This window comes from Dendrobium catenatum, unplaced genomic scaffold (genome assembly GCF_001605985.2).
Source record: "Dendrobium catenatum unplaced genomic scaffold, ASM160598v2 fragScaff_scaffold_220, whole genome shotgun sequence".
NCBI classification, from domain to species: Eukaryota; Viridiplantae; Streptophyta; class Magnoliopsida; order Asparagales; family Orchidaceae; genus Dendrobium; species Dendrobium catenatum.
This window is the reverse complement of record NW_021318682.1, coordinates 568,314-590,995: the sequence shown is the minus strand read 5'-3', so window position 1 is coordinate 590,995 and position 22,682 is coordinate 568,314. Positions and strand designations below refer to the sequence as shown.

At 35.4% G+C, this 22,682-nt stretch overlaps 1 protein-coding gene across 1 annotated transcript; it reads right to left on the bottom strand.

Moving 5' to 3' along the window:
• Positions 1-1,724: 1,724 nt before the first annotated feature.
• On the bottom strand, positions 1,725-20,033 carry LOC110099767 (peptidyl-prolyl cis-trans isomerase CYP37, chloroplastic). Its single transcript, XM_028693041.1, has 10 exons — positions 19,735-20,033; positions 17,296-17,556; positions 17,114-17,203; positions 13,227-13,322; positions 8,406-8,513; positions 8,133-8,182; positions 3,079-3,181; positions 2,338-2,391; positions 1,977-2,132; positions 1,725-1,889 (listed from the first exon to the last, which is right to left on the bottom strand). The coding sequence occupies exons 1-10, from the start codon at positions 19,933-19,935 to the stop codon at positions 1,725-1,727; spliced, it is 1,284 nt and encodes a 427-aa protein (XP_028548874.1). The 5' UTR covers positions 19,936-20,033.
• Positions 20,034-22,682: the final 2,649 nt, after the last annotated feature.

The window sequence follows — 22,682 nt, the reverse complement described above, 5'->3', positions numbered from 1 at the left end:
ACCCTTGGCACTTCTAAACCGAGTCTGTGAGGAAGTGTCAATGAATTTCATAGACGGCCCTACCACAATCAGAAGGATTCACTGTCATTATGGTGGTGGTTGACAGACTTAGTAAGTATGCACATTTCATCTTCTTACAACATCCCTACACTGCGGTGTCAGTAGCAGCAACATTTGTCAGGGTGATGGTTAGACTACATGGGATCCTTGAAGCCATTTTGACTGATCAAGACAAAGTATTCCTCAGCCAGTTTTGGAGGGAGATGTTCAGGTTGAAGGGCACTACTCTTAAAAGGAGCACCGCCTTCCATCCATAGATAGATAGGCAAACGGAGGTGGTGAACTGGAGTTTAAAGACCTATTTGAGGTGTTTTGCTTCTGAAACACCGCGGATGTGGGCGAAGTGGTTACCATGGGCCAAGTATTGGTACAATACATCGTACCATTATGCTTCTCAAATGACTCCTTTCAAAGTGATGTATGGAAGGGACCCCCCACACCTAGTGCACTATGGGAGGGGAAGCACACCAGTTTCTTCAATTGAGTAGTATTTGGAGGAAAGGGATAAGAAGCTGGAAGAGTTCAAGAAACATCTGCTGAGGGCACAACAAATCATGAAAAAACAGGCGGACTCACATATGAGAGACATGCAATTTGAAGTAGGAGAGGAGTTCCTAAAACTACACCCTTACAGGCATAAGACAGTTGCTAGGAGGAACGAGAAACTTGCACCGTGACACTTCGACCCCTATGAGGTTTTGGATAGGATTGGAGTAGTGGCGTACCGACTGAAGTTACCACCATCCGTCACCATACACCCAATTTTTCATGTGCCCCAGCTGAGGAGAGCTCTAGGGGAGCATGCAGTTAGTGCAGAATTACTTTCTACACTGATTAAGGATTTGGAAATAATTTTAGAACCACTAGAGCTTACAGGAGTAAGATCAGATAAAGAGGGCAACAAAGAATTGTTGATTAGATGGAGAGGCCTCCCCGATTTCGATGCTACTTGGGAACCATTTGAAAGAATGAAAGATTAATTCCCTTCATTTCACCTTAAGGACAAGGTGAGTCTTTGAGAGAGGAGTAATGTTAGGCCGGCCCAATAGTGGCCAATTGGATCGGTCCAACCTGAACCAATCATGTTTTATTCCAGGCGGCCCCACATGGGGCAAAACCAGGGAAAGGAGGGGAGGGCGGAAGCCCTTGTGGGCCCAAGCATGGATTAATTCAAGTATCGGAGGGAAATTTTGAATAGGAGGGCTGTTTTGGGATTTTGCATTGGTCCTTTGGAGTTAATTAGGGGCTAAGGGAAGATTTAGGGTTTCGTCTTGAATTTGGGCTGAAATTTTGGGATTTTCTTGGAGGTTTGGGCTCTAGTCCTCTCGGTTAGAGATTTTGGAGACTTTTCTTCCTCTCGAATTGAAGAATCCTGTATCGTTGTTGTTTTTGTTCATCTACTAGTGGAATACAAGTTGTTTGCTTGATTTTGTTCAGATTTCTCTTCAGTTTTCTCTATTTTCTACTGGTTTTGGGCTATTTTCCTACTGTAATAAACAGCAGTCACCTTGCTGTTTATTCATCAATTTGGGTTAGGTTTGCTTGCGAACTTAAATATTACCTTAGGGTTACTTGCGAACTCAAGTATTTCCTATCACCTTCATCCATGTCAAGAGAATTATGTGAACAAACCACTAGAGAGAAAACCCTGAATACATTATCAATTATACAGTAATGAACTTAAGTACAATGGAAGTTTTACTTACATTTCTCTTGTCATAGAGATAAAAGAAAAACTGTGAAGGTGATGAGTACTCCTCTGAATCTGTATTATGTGCCATTGCAACTGCTCCATAAACAGATAAAGGAAGCACAGGCAGTTCACCATCCTATCATGAGCAAGAAAACAATAAAAAAGGAGTGTTAAACCCATAATAAGTACTAATAATAACCAATTAATCGCCGTCACCAAAAACCTGGATACTAAGAGCTGTCTTATATAAAGGTTCGAATTCTCCGGAAGGCTTTAATTCTAGTGGAAGACTATAACCATAGTTCTCAAGCTCATTATCCGAGAGAACAGCCTGATTGGCACACTTCAGCCTCACACCATCATAGGCACCATCAATTACCTAAAAAGTTCAAACTTATCTAAAGATCAGAAAAAGAATTAGAAACACGAAAAAATTCTTTTCAAGTCAAGAATTTTAACAGATGAAATTGTGTCTGAACAGTAATCAATTACCAAGCCATGTAAAAATAAAAAGTTTCATATTATATTCTTCAACGCACGGTGGGGAATGTTTAAGAAACCAAGTCAGAAAAAGGATACCTTACCAATTTTGCAAAGTTCCCTGCTGTTAGTGGAGCAGAATAGCCATCAAGAACAACCTGTAGATAAAGAAAGATATTTTCAAGGGATGTCCATCCACAGTGACAATGGCCTGTTATTAAAAGAGTATTAAAATGAGACGCCTATAGTCATAACGATTAAATTTGTGCAATGAATCTTAGTCGCATGTTTACTCTGAGCAATTGACTCTACCAGTTTAAATACAAGAAATTAGCCAGCTTGTCATGTTTAAGGAGAAGAAAGAAGATATCTGTTGGGAAGCAAGCACGCAGCAAAACAAACAAAAAAAAAGAAAACAGCAGAAACGAACTTCAGGATTTAACATGGAAAAATTCAAAATTGGGAAAAAAACTACGAAACCATACCACACCAACAAAGTCCCTGTAAAAATTGAGAGAAATTGTACAAATCTCTCTACTCACTTTCTCTCTTTGCCTCTCTTCACTTCTCTTCGTTCTACTCAAAACAAACAAAGAGACGCTTTTCAATATACCAAAGGATAAAACCCTTCAAGTAAAACATGAAAAATGAGTTCTAGCACTATGTCATTGAGTTTTGGAGCTCCACAGGGCTCCACTCTATTTTTGAGTCCACCCTGCAGCGCCATGGCGCTGCAGCTCACAGTGTTCGAGTATATAGCGCCACAGTGCTCGAGGAAAATAGAAAAGGCGAATAAGTAGCTTCATAGGTTAAGTGAGAGGTCACTCTACAAAGCTTTAGCAAACCTGAATTGTAGCAAAACTTTTTGGTTCACCCCCAGATGTAGGAAAGAATGTAGAGCCGTCACTTTTCTCAACAACCAAGTTAACAACACCTCTTCCAGTAAGCCTGTGAAATTCCAAAGCATATTAACAGTCCATAGCAAGTTGCACAGAAACCATGAGAGATTATAAAACAATAGAGCAAGAATTGTAGGAAGCCTTCTAAGGAAGTAAAAAAAATGAAACTATATAGAATGGTATTCAATAACGTTCAAGTTCTTGGTTTGATTACGAGGACCTGTAAATGAGTGTTAAGCAGTTAGCGCTTTTTGCCATTCCAAAATAAGACGGACTCAATATGCAGTCAGTTGTAATGCATTTGTATCACCAAAAATACAACACGGTTTTGCCTAGCTGCTGTACATGAAAAGAGAACTGTTGCAATGAAAACATGGGAATATAACGATAATTTTGCCTAGCCTGATTATTTGCTCATCACTGATATCAGTACCAGATGTTTTGTGCATTTCTGGTATCACAGGTGCGCTTGCTTCGCTGGTCCAAAGGAGTCGTATCAATGGGGTTGCAAATGAACCGAGCATTCGACGAGCTACTCATGACTTAACTCGATAAGAAATCGTTCATGTTCGTTTGATAAGATAAATGAACAAGCTTGAACATTTTTTATAAATACTCGATAGCTAAATAAACGAACTTAAACAACTTTGCGTTCGGTTCGTTTATGTTCATAAACTGTATCATTTAACGCTCATGAACAAGCTTTTTAAGAAACTCGATTATAACTATATTAGAGTTTAAAAAAATATATATTGTTAAATTTAATAATTTATTTGTACTAATCCCACCAAAAATTGTTTGATCATTTATTTTTACTTCCCGCATCCGCCTAAAATCGTGAATAACCCACTCTTTGAATAAATATAAGATAAATCATAGATCGTTTGTTCGTGAACGAACTCATTTGGTAGCTCAAAAAAACTAATTAGATATGTTCATGAACGGGCTCATTTGATAGCTTAAGAATACTTGTTCGTGAACGAGCATGCTTAATAGTTTAAAAAATTTTGCTAGATATGTTCACGAATAAGGTCGATGTAATTTTTTATTAGAACGCTCGATAAGGCTCATTTATTAAGTTAATGTACATCTAGAAGTAGAGCTCGTTTATAGTTCGATAAGGTTCGTTTGTTTAAAGCTCAATAAGCACGAAATGAATCGAACATGAACCAAACATGGACACCCATTAATTTAAACGAACCAAACATGAACACAAACAAAACTCGAATCAAACTCGAACCGAACTTGAACAAGCTGATAATAACATTATACTAAAGAAAATAAAAAATGAACTCAAACATGAACACACACATACTTGACTCAGCTCGGTTCATTGGCAGACCTACGTATCTACCTCCTATTCTCCCGTAATGTTAATGTTATACTGAAATCAGTTTCTCGTTACAATTCTTCTGGCTAGTGAACTCAATCTTCTACACTATATCACCTACTCATGCATGCCATCTATATCTCTGGTAGAGTATGCTTCAACATAATTCTGCTTTCTAGACATTTTTATTCGACTTCTTTCAATAAAATCCATCTATCTCATCAATTCAAAGTCTCCCTTCATCAAATATGATGTCCTTTTGCTTTTCTTTATGCATCAAAGGTGAAGAAAATCATGCCTTCACCATGTAGCTCTCTCCAGCACTTCCCTACATCCCCTTCTCCATCTCTTTTTAATCATACGATCAAAATCTATACACATTTATAATTTATGGTTTTAAAGTAAGGAAATTGTCACTTAGAAACTCTAATAGGAGAAATAGAATCTCCAATGAGCTAAAAGCTTTTATGAAAGAATCGCTTTGATACTGGAGAAATGGTGCATAGTCTCCACTGCTAAACAGAGTATACCCTATTCAAAGTACAGATGCATCATTCCCCGTGAAATTACTGCCAACATAACTTCTTTTCCTGTGTCATTCCAGAGAAAAGAGGCGATTTAAATGGCAGAACAAGGAGAAAAATTCAGAAGTCATCACACAACAAAAAAAAACGTATTTGATATTTCAAGTAGTTTTATTCATGGTTCCCCTTAGCTTCCTTTTTTTTTTTTTTGTGAGGGGGAGGGCGGCGGGGTATTATAACGGAAATTCAATGAATTCAAAATAATGGAATCCAAAATGATTATACTGGAATGAATTTTAGAGACACTTCAAGGAATGAATTTTACAGTAGAACCTACAGAAAATATAGTTTAATAGAATAGACTTGGAAGGCTTTGGCATACAAGCAAAAGATGCACCAATAAGAAAAAAAAATAACAATAATGTGGAAGGAATAAGTAAAAGAGAAACATTAGTGGTAAATGCCTAAAAGTAGTGCAATAGATATATGAACTAAAGTTAAACTAAATGCAAGATCTAATGGGAATACCAAAGGATTAGAAAAATACAACTTCAAATAGTTGGAACAAGGGTAATGATGATTGTGATTAGTGTTCGCTCAAGAAAAATGATGCTTAGGCACGAACCCTGCTTTCCAGGCTAAGGATTTCATTTTTTCTTAAGGCAAATTGATTTTTAATTAACCAGATTTACCCCGGGATTGTATTGGGGTTTATTTAATTCTACGTTCTTACTTCCTATGAGCGCAAGCCCTTATAATTAATTAACTCTCCTACTCCATAAGAAAGAACTCTCAATTAAGGATGATTCACTTTAGGATAGCTTAGGTATCTTAAATTTTAGTCTCATTTTTTGGGGGAATGGGGGTAGACCCAATCAAAACTCTTATGGATACTTCATCTCGGGAATACTATAAATTTCAATCTACCAACGCTAACAAACCATTAGTTGCAGCATCTAGGGAATATGATTAGCAGCCATAAATTGCCTCCTCTCAGGGATCCTGAGTAGACTGGGGTGGTTAGATGTGGGATATAATTTAAATTTGGGGCTTATGGCTCCTTTTAGGAATTGCTTATTAGATTTGATTAAGGATGGGGCTGATGGCTCCACTTAGGAGTTGCACGTTAGATTTGATTTAGGATTGAGCTTACAGCAACACTTAGGAGTTGCCCATAGATTTGATTTAGGATGAGGCTTACAGCTCCGCTTAAGAGTTGCTCGTAGATTTGATTTAGGATGGGCTTATGTTCTGCTTAGGAGTTGCCCATAGATTTGATTTAGGATGAGGCTTATAGCTCTGCTTAGGAGTTGCCCATAGATTCGAATAGGCTGGGGCTTAAAGCTTCGCTTAGGATTTGCCTGTGAGTTTTGATTTAGTGATTATAACTTAACTTAGAAGTTTTCCAAATAGTGGGTCTTACTACTTCCATTGGAAGTTGTCTGTAGTTTTAATTTGAACTTAGGAATAGTTACTTTAGTTTCACTTTCCTTTGCTTCAAAAGCTTTCCTTTTGCCTTAGCACTACTATAATTTCAACATTTTGATTTTTTTCCTTTAGCATTGTTGTTTTGCTTACAGTACTGCATTTGCTTTCATTTATCTATTTTACGGGTGATTAGAGCCCTCACTGTTGGAGCTTGTGTGGAGTTTCATTTAGAGTTTGTTTGGGTCTGAGTTGAGTTGAGTTGAATTTGTAGTTTGAGTTTGTTTAGAGTTTAGAGTTTGTTTAGACTATGGAGATGATTTCAGTGCAAACATTTACCTCTTCTTTTTTTTAGTTTATTGCATTTTTATTAATTAATTAATTCATTAAGATAATTTTTAATTCTTATATTTTAAATTAGTTAATTAATTAACTAATTAAAAAATATTTTAATTTATTGTATTTTAAATTAATTATTTAAAGAAATAATATTTTATTAAAATTAAGATATTTCTCAATTAACTTAATAAAAAATAAATTTTGAATAAATTGAAATTATTAATAAATAAAATAAAATTATTTTATTTTATTTTAATACGCTCTCAAATTGTTTCCTCAATAATTTAAAAAATATTGCAGCCTCCCGATGTCCCCTCCCAGCGAAGAGAGGTAGGGAGAGCACTTGCCCTTCAATTCACCAGGCCAGATCAAAGATTCAACGACATAGAGCTTCGAGACGATGATTGGTTTCGGCACAAGTCTTTAGGTCTTCAAATCCTTTAAGCACGCTTGCCTTTCAAATATGTTTATAAAATTTTTTATTTAATTAAATAGAAGACCGCTTTAATTACTCTAATAGAAACTCAAATAGAGACTATAGAGATGGGTCGAAGTAAGTTGTAAGTGCAGGACATCGGGCTTACGGTCGCAAACGAATGCAAACTAAGTAGAACACACGGTTTCACGCGTGAGCACAAGCAAGTGGAGCAGATTGGATCTGCAGACGAGGCAGTCGTGACGAAGCAGGGTTGGGCGTATAGAGACGCAAGCTGTGCAAGAGTCGTAGCATGCCACCGATCGGCGCAGGCAGGCAGGCGGACCGCATGAGCATGGGCCAGAGGGTGAATGTGCGGCTTCGTGTGGAAATAGGTACGCAGAAGTGCGTGCCTAGGTCGGAAATGCAGAGTCGGGCCTGGGTCGGAAGCACGAAAGTTGATCGCACAAAGTTGGTCGCGCTTGACAGGATCAGGTCAGGCCGATCACAGGAGGAAGCGTAGGCATACTTGGGGCACAAGAACTGGGCAGACTGCGAACAGGACGGGCTTCGTATAGACAGACGTGAGTTTTTTTTTTTTTTCATTTCTCTATTGTTTTTGTATAAATGAATGGGTGCTTTTGCTTGATGCGGCTCCTATTTGTATTTTCCGTTTTTTTTTTTTTTTTTTTTTTTTTTTTTTTTTTTTTTGCTCCTATTTGTATTTTCCGTTTTTTTTTTTTTTCTTTCTTTTTTTTTTCTTTTTTCTTTTTTCTCTTTTTTTTTTAAAATTAACTCAACAATTAGTTCTTCTCTGTGCAACCTAAATTATCATCTAACAAATAGATTCTCACCCCAACATGCAAGTAAAACATTACAAGTAACTGATACAATAGCTCAGAAACTCAATGTATGAAGATGCAATTGCTTGCATGAATGTCTACAAAATAAAGAGTTGTTGGGTTACCTTGGATATTTTTGGTACTGCTCGGGTAACAAAAACGACAAACCTGGAGCCTGTTAAATGCTGTAGGGTCAGTAGGCATTTTACCTAATAGCGTTTGCTAATTTTGTTTTCATTAAACGCACATGATAACAGATCAATAGCCAACTGTACAGACTTCCAAAGAATTATCAAAACTTTAAATAATATTATCATCAATTATTAACCTCATCAAAATTGAGTTAAAGCATGAAAAGAAAACGTTTTTCAAATCTGCATAGCTTTTATAAAGAATACCTGCAATAGCTCTAGCTCGGCAAGAGTATCAAGTGATGATTGCAGAACTATAGAAATCTTATCTGGGTCGTTCTCCTTAATAAAATCAATTAGATTTTTCAATCCACCCTGATATTTGATATAAGTTAACATTAGTCCAACTTTTATGTGACCTGAATAAGCTTTCCATGTTCCAGAAATGTGAATACATTAAGAGAAGCATCCTAAAACATCAGAAAAGATTTTATGTAACTGCCAATATAATAAATAATATCATGTTTTCAAACTTCATATAATGTATATGTGGAACTAGATTGCAGTATTTAGAGTCCCATCTTTCATTCATGGCAGATTACACAATTAAGGAAAGATTTCTCAAATTTTGTTCCTTAAAACACCATCCAAATAAATTTTACTTGCAACAGACATGTGTTAGTTACGCTCCAAGCATAATAGCAATACCATATATCATCACAAAGAGGACTCCCAACCTCTAAAAGGTAGGCTTTATGAATCCATAGTTTCCCCTCATTCATACAACAATAAAACGAAGCAACTAATCAATTTATTCAGGTCATTTACCAACTCCTGATGTGTTTTGGGTAAGGTATCCTCCTCGAACCTATTTAATACTAACTAAACCCCAAGCGGGAATAAAAGTAGTCATGAATGTTTTATGTGCAGTTTAAATTCATAAAAGGAAGTTTGTTTAGTGGATAGATACAAGAAATGTTGAATGTTAAAAAAAACAGTCTCACTACATCCATCCAAATTTAATTTATTATAATCAAACGAGTAAAAATAGTCCGACTTTATCATCCAAAATTACACGACTTTTAGCAACATTCAAAAAATCATCATAAGCACATAATAGACGCGTTTATAAATTATTAAATTAAATACACAGCTTCTAATGCATCATTTAAAACAAGATTCATACATGCTCTCCATATTTCATTTATACAATCAACATTTGAAATCATAAAACCCACATAGTTGTTGGCTCCAAAAATTCATGTCGCGGCCTCTTTACGGCCCTTTCTTTTTTTGTTGGCAACAGAGAATTTTAATGAGTTTAGGTTTTGGGATAAATTTTCAGAAGACATTGGATTGTTTAGATAAGACACTAACCAGAGATTTCACTGTCATTTCGCGAGGACTTTATGATCTAAGTTCAGGTTTCCTATAAGCGCAAGCTCCTATAGTCACTTACCCCTCCCCCCGCGCACGATAACAAGAGAGAACTTTTGATTAAGGATTGTCATTGAACAGATTCGTAGTATCCAACATAAAATAACAACAGAATTATATATTGAAAATTGAAATTTATCATCATGCACTTAAAGTGGATGGTGGGGGGAATGATGATAAATCCGATCAAGATCTCATGGTTCCGTTGTCCCTAGTCTACTTAGTCAGAGGAGATAGTCGACCCAACCTGACCAAAGGATCCTTGTTGGAAGTCATGAGTTGCTTCATCCAAGAGTACCTTGTAGACTTGGGGTGAACGTTTGTCAAAGGGGATAAATTTTAGCCCCTTAGCTTACTAATAAAGGGCTTCGTACCCTATTGATTCATTATTCAAGATTTTAGAGCCATTGAGGATCATACGTGCTTTAATCGTGATCATAATTTAGTGGTACCATTTGACAGTAAAATCACCCAGCCATAGGGCCTTGATCATAACCGTTTAAATGTGGTGTCATTTGGCAGTAAAATCACCAGTTAGAGGACACGTGCCATGTCCTTACCGGCAAGAATAGTTTGAAAATGAATCATAGTAATATTCTCGACTGGACATTTAAACTTTGTGAGCTGAAGTGATTTCCAAATTCATTTGCTTCGACAAACTATTGCTGAGGGAAGATGAATTTTTGTTTTAAGTTATTAGGTAATTTTTTCAAATTAAATATCTTAATTTTTGTGATTTTAAGATTTTTAAATGTTTATTAAAACCATAGCCACGTAATGATAAATTTTAAGACTTAAAAGATAGAGACCCCTTCAGTTGAGATTTTCATTCAACACGATCATCATCATGGTTCATTGAAATTTTCATTTTATTAGTCAAACCTTGTCAACTTTGTTTGTTTGCAAGTAGAGGATCGGGTTCAGCTCCTCATTTTTTAGGACTTTCATAGAAATATTAGAACCGAGAGTGTGTATTTTAATATATGAACTTACTTCATAAAAGACATTGAAGGCCTAATATGAACATATAAAATCAAATACTTTATTAAGTTAACAAGCATTGGTTCTGAGAGTTTGTATTTTAGCAGTGAACCTTTCTCGTAATAGACATTGAAGGTCTAATATGAACATATAAAATCAAATAACTCCAGTCGATGCAATGACCACGTATTTGTTCGATGGTTCAAGTCTTGTTAACTCTGTTCCATTTAAAGAGAAGGATCGAACTTGAACTTAAGTTCACTTTTAACCTGCATAGCATCCTCAAAAGCCAAGTGTGTATATATGTCACGCTAATCATGGCCCATGCAATAGCATGCTTTTCAATGCATTTTGCATAATGTATTTATTCATCAAATAAAATATACATTTGACATATTGGATGTGTATAACATATATGTATGTTTGTATACACATTCATACATTTGTTTGTATATTTGCACGCTTGCATATGCATTTGCATGATTGTGTGCATATTTGTGTATTTACATATCATTTGTGCTCTACTTAACGCGCTTGCATGACATTTTTTGTAGGTTGCGAGGTGCATGCATGTTATATTTGGTACATACATGATACATTTGTGTGTTATTTAGTGTATGCATGATATGTTTGTGTATTGTTGACATGCATGCAAGTGTCATTTGCATGTTGCATAGTTTACTTATGTAATGTATTTACACATTGCGTGGTATACTTATATGAAGCACTTACACGAATATCGATGCACTTGCACAATTTTATGATCATGGTGTATTTACAAAATGTATTTGCATGATCAAAGATATGTGCAAGCTACTTAGTGCTCTCATACAATGCATTCATATGATTAGAGATACAGATACATGCCACTGACTGTATTTATACATGTTTGTACATCTTTGGTATCAATTACTCTGCACTTTTCTTCTTTTATACTATTTTAATAATTTTACTGCATATCCCACATCAATTTGGTATTAGAATAAATTTCCTATAAATTTGCCTTTGATTTCATCTGCTTCTACAATTTCTACCTAAGAATATAAGAATTTCCTAAAATTTTCTTTCCCTCTTCACCTTTCTCTCTCCAACCGAGCATGTTTCCCCAACACTCATACAAAATTAAGTTGAAAAATAATCATTGTACAATCTCTTTTTTTACCCACCACTTTCTCTCTCTTTCCACCAAAAATCAAAATTATGGTTCCCTTCAGTTGAGAACTCAAAAGCTTAATTTTTTCCACAATGTCTACCTCTCCTCTCCCTCCGGACCATCTCACAGATTCCCTCAACTGCTCATAGAATATCTCATGAAATCTTACAACATCTGAAATTTAATAATTCATATTTTGTTCAGAACCTAAACACCTTCCTAAATTCCCTTTACAAAATTGTCCAACTCAAATCCAAGATTAAAACCCCATCATAACCTATGCTTATAAATCACTCTTCCTACTTTCTGAGCACGAACCCCAACTTCAACCTCATCCCGTAAGAAATATCTAAAACTTCCACCCTACCCAACTCAATCAATATCCGTGCACTTGGGATACAAAGTTTGTTTTGGTTCGAGACACCTGAATCCCTCAATTTTAGCACTTCCAACAAAAACAATTTCCTGCTAGAAAAAAAAAATTCCTGCTAGAAAAATCTCTTTCTTCAACGCTCCAAAATCTTCCAGAAGATCTACTTGACTTCTATTGGAATACATTGCATCAACACTGAAGGCTTTCTCATGCTCTATGTAACAGCATCAGAACATTTTTATTTTTTTTCGTGTATCAATGTTGTACAAAGTTTTCACCTTACAGTCGAAGCAAATACACGAAGTTGTAAACTATTTACACTTTTCCAAGTTTCCAACTAGCTCTACTACTTTAGATATTTAATTCAATCAAAATATATATTACTGTAGATTGCTTCATGATTTCCCAATTATATCATAATGAAGTATAGCACTTTTGCATACTTCCTGATTAAAAATCTACATTTCAAATGAATATTAGAGAATCAGAATCCAACTAGCAATTATTCTTTTCTTGCTTCTTCGAACAACTCCTTAAGTTGGCAAGTAGATACTAATCAATGTCAATATGATGAATAGCAACTATAGATTTTTGTTTTTCATTTGGGCCTTCTCCAAAGCATTACAAGCACACATACTATCCACAGAAACAGAGCAGCACAAGTTTTATTTCTTGTTTATCAGTTTTCTCTGCTTGTGAACCACTGATGTTAATAATTTGAGGGGTTACAAATAAATTTAAGACAATCTTGTGAATTGACCGTCACACTTCAATTTCTAAGCAAATGATTGAGATGGTTACACGCATTCTAATATGCTAACATCTTTAGGCTCATGTGCATCTTTTTCAGACTAGATGTGCCCATTACTTATTTTTCTTCTTTCTCATGGGGTGTTCATCCCTAATTTAATATGAAAAACTAAGCATTAATCTCTGTCAAAATAGTTAGTTGTTTGCTTCACATGCCAAAAGTTACAGCCCTTCACTTTCATGTCAACAAAATCAAGCATGACCTTGTTTCCAACAATACTAAGAACAAATGAGCAAATATGAGTCAGGTAAGCCATACATAAATTTACTGTAGAGGAAATATCCATGTATAATGTGCATTATAAGTTAAAAACCCCGGAAAAGAATGAGATACCTTGCCATCTGTTAGAGAAGTATACAACAGGGAACCCTTCTCCTTAAGTTCCTCGGGTAAGGTACCTAAGATTGATTCCTTTTGCTCCATAGCAATCTAAAAAACAAATTGACTCCGATGTTCACAGGCAATACAATATTTAAATATTAAAGATAATATTAAAGAAAGGAAAATTAAGGCATGTCATTGTAATAGTTTTATTGCTCCATTTTCTAAAATTCAGTCAAAAGTTTAATGTTCATATCATAGTCCTATTATTAATTAGTTGCAAGTAAAGAATGCTTTTTAACACCATCCTAAAACCAGAATTATATGTCTATGAATTGCTATAAAAAAGAAAGATATCTTTGACATGATTTAGTATGTTTGCAAAATTATTTGAATTCAATTAGGAAAACACAGTAAGGCAAAAAGCATGATGCACACCTGCTAGCATTTTCAGCACAGAAGTATGTGTTAAATTCAGAGAATTGGAGAAGAAAAAAACTTAATTTTATTCCATAAAATTATACATATTTATAGGTCTATACAAGATTTCTTAATAAAGAAATAAATAACTACAAAATCATGCATAATTTCCCTCATATCCTTCCTAAATCAATCACCCAAATATGGAAGGAGATCGGCGTGATCCAAGTGAGCCTCCCATAGATCCCCATGTTGGCCATGGGATCATGGGTCAAGGGACGGATGGGATTTAACACTCCCCATCCCACGGATCCCCATGCTGGCCAAGGATCAAGGGTCAAGAGACAACTGAGATTTGACAATACCCTTCAAGCTGGGGAATACAAATCTGTCATTCTCATCTTGGTAATCAGTCACAAAAAAGTAAAGTTATCAAGTCTCGCGATAAGAATGTCTGCAAGCTAATCTTTTGAGGAGAAATGGTAGATACATATAAGACCAATATCCAATTTCTTCTTAATGAAATGTTTGTCCACTTCTATATGCTTGGCCCTGTCATGCTAAACTGGATTGTGAGCTATGTTAATTACTAATTTGTTTTCACAGTATAACTTCATGGGTTATTCCCATTTGATTCTTAAATCTTCTAGAATCATCTTGATCCATAGTAGTTCACATATTCCTAAGGCTATAGCTCTAAACTCTGCTCCTGCACTAGACCTGCCAATCACATTTTGTTTCTTACTCCTTCATGTAATAAGGTTTCCTCCAAGGAATGTGTAATATCCTGAGGTAGATCATCTATCTACTGATGATCCTTCGTAATCTGCATCAGTATACTTTTGGGGTCATTCAACATTCTCTTCTGAAAATACATTTTCATGGATTCCCCTTAAGGTAGTGTAGTATTTTGTCTACTGCTTGCATGTAAGTTTGCTTTGGATTTTGTATGAATTGGCTGATCATGCCTACAACAAAGGCTATATATGGTCTGATTTGGGAATGGTAGATTAATTTTTCCACAAGTCTCTGGTAAGCTTCATTATATATGTCCAGATCCTCTTTGGCTTCCCCCAATTTTATTATTACTTGGGCATAAGGAGTGTTGTTGTTGAAGCTGATATTACAATGTGTCATGTGATATGTGGCTCCTGAGTCAATGATCCATAAACCTTTTAAATGATTTCTGAAGACAATTAATCCGATGGATATAAGAAACTTACCTGAAAGTACAATAAAAGAAGATGTAAGTGATTTTTTAAAGGATACCATGAGTTATTTTATTTTCAAAATCTTCTTTGTTGAGCTCTTTGTAGTTTGACTGTGTTTCTAGGTTGGGCAGACTTATTGTAGTGTTAGCTTATGATATCTGTGTTTCTAGGTTGGGCAGACTTATTGTAGTGTTAGCTTATGATATCCCATTTTGATCACTTCTTTAATTACACTTCTTACATGGAGGCATTCTATATAACTTCCAGTAGGTCTCTTTTGTGTGCCTTAATTTCTTGCAATAGCTGGACCAAAGGGAATCTGTCTTTGGATTTAGAAGAAATCCTTACCTCTTTCCTTCCATATTGCCTCTTTGCTTGTCACCATTGTTGAAACCATCAACAGCATTTGATTCCAGCATTATCCCTCATCGGCTTTCCTCAGCACAAATGAGAGAGATGGTCTCATTTAGTAAAGGTGTCTCCTCTTTGCCAAGGATCTGAACTCTAACCTAGTCAAGCTCCATATTTAATCCTGCAAGAAAGTCATACAATTTATCTTTCTCAATAAAACTTTTAACGATAGAAGCATTTTCTGAACACTTGGTCTCTATGCATCTGTAGTGATCAAGTTCTTAACACAAGCCTTGAAATAAAGTGGCATATTCAGTCACGACCTCTTGTTTTCTGCTTCCTACCTTGACCTTGATTTCGACGATTTGAGCAACATCCCAAGCTTTTGAGAATGTATGTCTGACGGCATCCCATATGTCATTTGCAGTAGATAGGAACATGAAAGTATCACTAATTTCTGAATTCATAGAATTCTACAACCATGGCATAATCATGAAGTTCACTTCATTCCATGCCGAAAAATTAGGATTTTCTTCTTTTGGTCTAACCACAAGGAAGTGATTCATCTTTCATTTTTCTTTCAACTAGGTCTTCACAAATTCAGACCATTTGAAGTAATTCTTCACATTCAAACGATAGAGATGTTGCATATTTTGGAAATCTCTTCTTCCTTGATGCACCATGGAGTCCTCCATTTGATTAAAGCTTTGGAAGGAATTAGCTTCAAACATTAAAATGGCAAAGGATAGCAAAGAAGGCTATATTAATCAAGTTAGCAAGGTGCAGGGAAACAATAAAGGCAGTGTTGGTTATAGGAGTAGTAGAAACAATAAGGGAAAACTGGTAATGAATGCACAACAACAGAATAAACACGCATACAAGAGGCAACTTTTGATCAAGATGCTCGTAGGAAGATGTCCTATGCTCGGCTCATTTGCCCGATCCTCTTCCGTACTCAAATAGGCCCCAGGCTTGCATGTAGAAGACCTTTGCTCCGCTCGAAATTCCCAAACGCTCGATCAATCTCACTCGTACGCAGGGAGAGCACCTAATGCGCCTCGTTTTGCCTTAGGACAGGTCGCATGCACGCAAGAGGAACCACTTGCTCAGCTTCGCCCCCTCCATTCTTCTTCTTTATTCATTCGGCCCAAGTAGGAACGTATGAGAGAATACTCTCATTTTCTGTCTTTGAAACCGAAGAAGAGCAGCACACAAGGAGCAGAAAATGCAAAGCCCTTAGCGGCAAATAAAGGCCAATGGTGAGATAGCAAGGAAAGCCGATTATGTATCCTTATACTTTGATACCATGTTAAATTCAGAGACTTGGGGAAGGAAAATGCTTAATTTTATTGCACAAAACCATCCCTATTTATAGATGTATATAAGATATCATAATAAAGAAATAAATAACTACATGATCATGCATAATTACACTAATATAATCCTTCCTAAATCAATCACCCAAATATGGAAGGAGATTGACATGATCAAGATGAGCCTCCCACAGATCCCCATGCTGGTCATGGGATCAAGGGTTAGGGGACGGTTGGGATTTAACAATATGCATGACAAGATAACATAAATTAGCTTACAACACCGTGAGCCTCTCCTTGTGATTTCATGTATATTTCAAAGAGTGCCAATGAAATGAACGAACATTCCACTTACGTGTTATTTATCCATTTTAAACCTGAAAATAAATCATTTTTAAATGAATCTTCTCACTCTCAACTTAATCAATCAACATTAAATGTCTTGCTTCACCACTTATTTCATCAGGGTTGGACCTATGAACCTGGATGGGGAATCGATAATGTAGACTGCATTTTTTCACAAAATTTATAACAGATAACAATCATAGAAATAGCAGAACTTTTTTATGCTATAGAGAAAATGTAAAAGGACGTCATGATATACCTTTAAAGCTTTCTTCACATCACCTTCCATTGTACCGTAAGGTTTTCTCTGGGGGATTCTTAATAAGTATGAAATATCCTCCAAAGAGTCCTGAGGAGAAACAAATAATGGCTTCCTTGCTTAGGTGTAAGACTAAAGAGCCACCAAATTTTTCATAGGGTGTTGACCAGAAAAAAATTTACTTGTATAGCTTTCATATTTGCATTGGCAGGAATCGCCCTTCTTAAAGCAAGCTCTCCTGTTCGGGGAACCTTGGTGTCGGGTGAAAAAAGCACCGCATTTGCAGAAGAAATAAACAATGTGTCCCAGGAACTTAAAGGCAATGTAAATGAGCTTTGACAAAGAATTAGAATTGCAGCTATCACACTTTCAGCCTTCTTCAATCCTTGATAGAAAGCAGAAAAGCTTAGCAGTTTTGGAAAGAGGTTTTGGTGTAGGGTTTCCTACAAAAAGATGGCCAGATGCTAACATAAAGCTAACAAATTTGTCAATTCCAAATATAATAAAGTGGTTCTATGACAAATAAAAAATTCCATCAACTATAGCGTATTGTGCATCATGCCATTCAAGGTAAAGAGAATCAAGTTCTTCAGTTCCATTGCAAATTTTTATTGATCACAATAAAATGTAGGAGATCAATTCCCATAAGCACTGAGGACTGTTTTAAATTTTACAAAACAAGACAATCGATCTCTGAAATATAATAAAGTGGTTCTTTTTGGGAAATATCATATTTATCATTAGTAAATAGAACACCATAGAACAAAATCTCGCATAGCCATAGTGCATAGCGAATAGCGCAGCACACATCATTTTTTTTTTAAAGAAAAATAATAAATGCTAATTTTAATAAAGTAAATTGCATTGTGTAACATTAGGAGAAAGTAAGCACTTAGCTTGTATAACTCAAAATCACAAAACAAGGTAAGTTGCATTTTGGGCTTCTCCAATAGAAATTACAGTATATAATCAAAAGATTTATGCAGTCAAGCAAAAGTACTATAAACCACAACAAACTCATGCATTGATGAACTCAAACTATGAGAGAATCATAATATTCTTGCACAATAAATGATGTTTATGCGCGCATAGATAATAGAAGATAAAAGCTTGCCAACTGTTTTTGCCATTTTTATCTTTACTGGAGCATTTTTTTATTGGCTTCCATCAAAATTAAATTAATATACAAGAAATAATTAGTGGCGGGATTGGGAATTGTAAAAAAGAAATACTATAATATTTTTTCAAGAAAATGACCAAGGCAAACAAATCAAGCCAGGGCTAATTTTGAATATGTTTGGCGGACCAAATTAGCGTTAAGATTATTAAAACGGAAAGAAAAAATTAATCATTTAGGAGCTAAGACATCCTGCCACATCGTTCTCTTCCCCGAAGTTTTCCTAATAAGGTTTGCGCTACACACAGTAGCAAATGAGGGAAAACAAAAGGAGATAGGTTGGGAATTATTCCTCAAGTAGAGTAATACTCGAGTGTTAAAATAAAATCATAGGAAGTTAAAGGGAATTGAATCAACTTTACTGCCTGAAGAAATTCCTTAAGTATGGAAGAAATTTTTAGTCAAAAAATACATAAAAAATATAAAAACAAAAAACGTAGATGTGTCATAAAACAACACTAGCAAAGGGTTGGTGAAGAAATCTTGGGCGCATGGCATCACAATGTCTAGCTATGGCTTTCCACAGGCGCATTCGAGCTATAAAAGCAAACATTGCCTAAAAGGCTATCATTGGACCTGCTTAATGCAGGTAAAGAGAGAGCGCTAGAGGAAATTTTGGCATAGAGACAATGGAGCTTGACAGAATAGCAACTAGAGAAGTTCAAGCACAGCATTCACCTAGCTCCCTGAGGTTTAAAGAGTGTTAACTCCCTGAGGTTTAAAAGAGTGTCCTGCTAGTTATCACTTATCAACCATCACATCTAAATGTGATAATGGAGAAAATTTGAAGTTCCTGAATAGTTTTATGACATTACTTGTCCACCAAATTTAGAGTAAAGGTAGGGGAGACAACAATTAGTATAACCGGTGTTGCTATAAGCGCTGGCCTTATGCATTGCTTGCCTATGAAGAGTAAGATCACAGCAAAACAGACGTTTCACTCCACTTCACCACATCAAATCATAGTGCTGCACTTCACAACATCACGTCATAGTGCTGCACGGTTGAATATGTCTCAAAACAAAATCATGGCTCTTCTTTCATAATTTCGATCAGTATTTACAGAATAATTAGGTATAAATGTTCACTACTAATCATTGATTCATCGCACATTGGTCCCAATTTCTCTCCCATTGGAGCAAGTTACTTGGCGGTGATTCTTCTCTTCACACTCTCTCCCTAGTCCCTCGCTAGTTTTCTTTCACGCTTCTCACTGGTTCTTATTGTTGATGCTAGTAGCTTTTTGCTCATAAATTTCTTCCTGAGAATATGTCTAAATGCCCTACTCAATGCTTACTCTCACTTCATGTTATCTCCACATCCCGGCCTCTAGTTAGTCACAAAATCTCATAACTATTACCGAAATAGCAAGAAGCATCAACTTCAGCAAGATCTAGAAAAGAGAAAATTTTCAGTAGGACTATTTCCCGAAATAACCGCTAACCGGTGGAACCCGCAGCGACCTCGTCTTATTCTTGGCGGAGGCGGTGAGGTAAAAGAAGCGGTTAGCCCTAGCTCGGCCTCCTGCGAACGGCCGCGGACGCAAACATGAATTTCTGATAAAGAAGCTAGGGCAACGAAGGAAAGGTCTGTTGCAAATTACGCCGGATATTGCTGACGGCAATGGAAACGCCGCAGACGCCATGGATTTTCGACAAGGAAGCTCGCCAGAGAAGCAGCACTTATCCTTTTCCTATGCCGATTTTGGGTCGGGTCAGATCCGGTTGGGTCGACTCCAGCCCGCTTTCGTCTAAATGGGAGATTTGGCTTTATAAGCTTCATAATAATGAAAATTGAGAAATATGCCCCTTATATTTTCTTAAAAGATAATATTCAAAAATGCTTTTTGAACAAAAATGCCCACATTTAATGGCCATAAAATACTAATAACATATCAAGTAATAAGGCAACCACCGACATTTGCTCTGCCAAATCACACTATCATTTCCCTGGTGTAAGCAGAAGATTCCCTGCCAATCTTTATCTAGGCCATTCATCTTCAATCGCCCGGATAATCTCAACCACTAGCTTAATACTTATTGTGTATTGCATCATATACTGTATCACGGAAACATGTGTGAAGGAAATAGAGTTTGAGCTACACCAGTTTTACATTTCATTACTCTTCTTCTTCGCTTCTCTACTTTATTTCTTTCAAATACTTATTTAAAATCTTTCTCAATGGACATATATTCGAATCATATGTTAACATGGTTTAAATCAATATTCAAAACATATTTGAACCATGTTCTAGTAAGATTCAATTAAGGTTCAAATATTGCTTGTATAAAATTTGGATATCCAATTTTTGCTCGAACCTAATTTGGCCACTTCTTATCTCCTATGCAACAACAAAAAATTGCTTCAACCTTTCATTAGAGGGCATGGACACACTTGCAGCTGATTGTGCTTTTGTTGACTATTGACTACTCTATTTTCACTTAAGAAATGGGTGTACTTGCTTTCCTCTTTACAACTTGATTTATGATAGATTTAGTAGGAAATATGTACAATAAACTTAAAGAAATTCTCATTATCAACTATATGCATCAATGTAAGATGAGCAATCGTTTGTAAAAAAAATGTCAGAACTTAAAGATTCACCAAATAATAAAATTATTTTGCTTACTTTGAGATAATATCAAACACTGGCTATCAGCAATGGCAAGAAATTTTTGCCTTTGAATAATTTGTTGTTCATAATATTGCTACTTTATCCAACAAACTCAACACACAACTCTGAGATGACTTCATAAGTTTGGTACTAAAATGTGTTGCATATTCAATTACAATATATTAGGCATTTGGCATTTTTCTTCAAGGTAGTAGCCTCATAACGTGCCATGTCCATATTCAACTCTTTTATTAATATCTTTCATGCCACTCTACCCCATACATAGTAAAAAATATATATCCTCGTCTTCAACAAAGTCAAGCATCTCGATAAAAAGTCAGTATTTTTTCATGATTAAGAAAGACAACATCTATAAAGAAAAATAGTATAAGCCCCATACATCTGCTCTCACAATGCAATCCATGAAAGCTTTCTCCAAACCTATATTTTTAAGCTCATGACGCCATTCAAGTAGTTTTCATGTTGCCTACTGTTTCTATCCATCTTTTAGAACTCAAAATGAGAATTCTCCAAATTCTAACATATTAGTTAATGCAAATTCAATAATGCTAAATATGGTGTTCTTTCTATCAATGTTAACCATATTGGAGTATCTCTCATTCTCATCATCATCTATCATCTCCAATAACAGTTAATAAATCAGGGAGCTCTAAAGAATTGTATTTCATTACTTCTAAGAGATTACTAAAGATGGATCTCTCAATCATAATAGTAAGATCATTAGTCTCAAATTGTAACTATTTTATCTATTACACCATCATATCATATATATATATATACATACATATATATATATATATACATACATACATACATATATATATATACATACATACATACATATATATATATATATACATATACGTCTCTTTTGGTATAATCATAACAAACATCTGGATAAATCGCAAAATCACTCAAATAAGTAAAACAAATGAAAAGATCTTCGAACCAAGTAAAACTATAGCCAAACCATGATCTTTTCAAACTGTTATTGAACCATCTTTAAACCATAATTGAGCCATCTTTGATCATCATTCAAACAATATTTGAACAGCATCAAGCCATATTCCAAACCATCTTATGACTTGTGATTATTAATAAAATAATATTTGAATCATCTTCAAATCCTAGTTAACCCATTGCGACTAATTTGAAATCCCATGAACTTAAACCCTAAGCCTAAGCCTGATTGGTTGACCCAATTGAGTAGCCAAGAACTAACCTCAAATCTAATTAATAAAATCAGTAGCAAACCAAGATAATAAACTAGGGATAAAAGGGTAATTAAGGGCGATTAGTCCATCCTAAGATAATTAAAAAAATTTAAAGCATAAGTATATCTTTAACTTCTGTAATTTTCTCCCAAATGATCAAGGCCATTCATCTAGCCAAGCCTAACACAAATGCCTTAAATTTGTGCCTTAATTAGCCAATTTTGTAAGGTTTTTCTTTAGATTTTTGGTTTAAAAGTTTTAGATGACGAAATAAAATGGAATTTAAATCATAGATGTTCCTTGGAGTGACATATTTAATTAAAATGTCTCCATGATATTTTACATAATATTTTAATTTTAAAAAACGAATTATCCCTTGAAAACTTCATCTAAATTCTTATGACATTCGCATTTGTTTTCATTTGATTTTTCTTGCCATCCATGGAATGAAATCTTCAGGGAAAAAATGGGAAATTTTTATTTAATTTTTATAAATTTTGTGATTATATGGTCTTATATTTAGGCTTCATTTGGGATGACTTT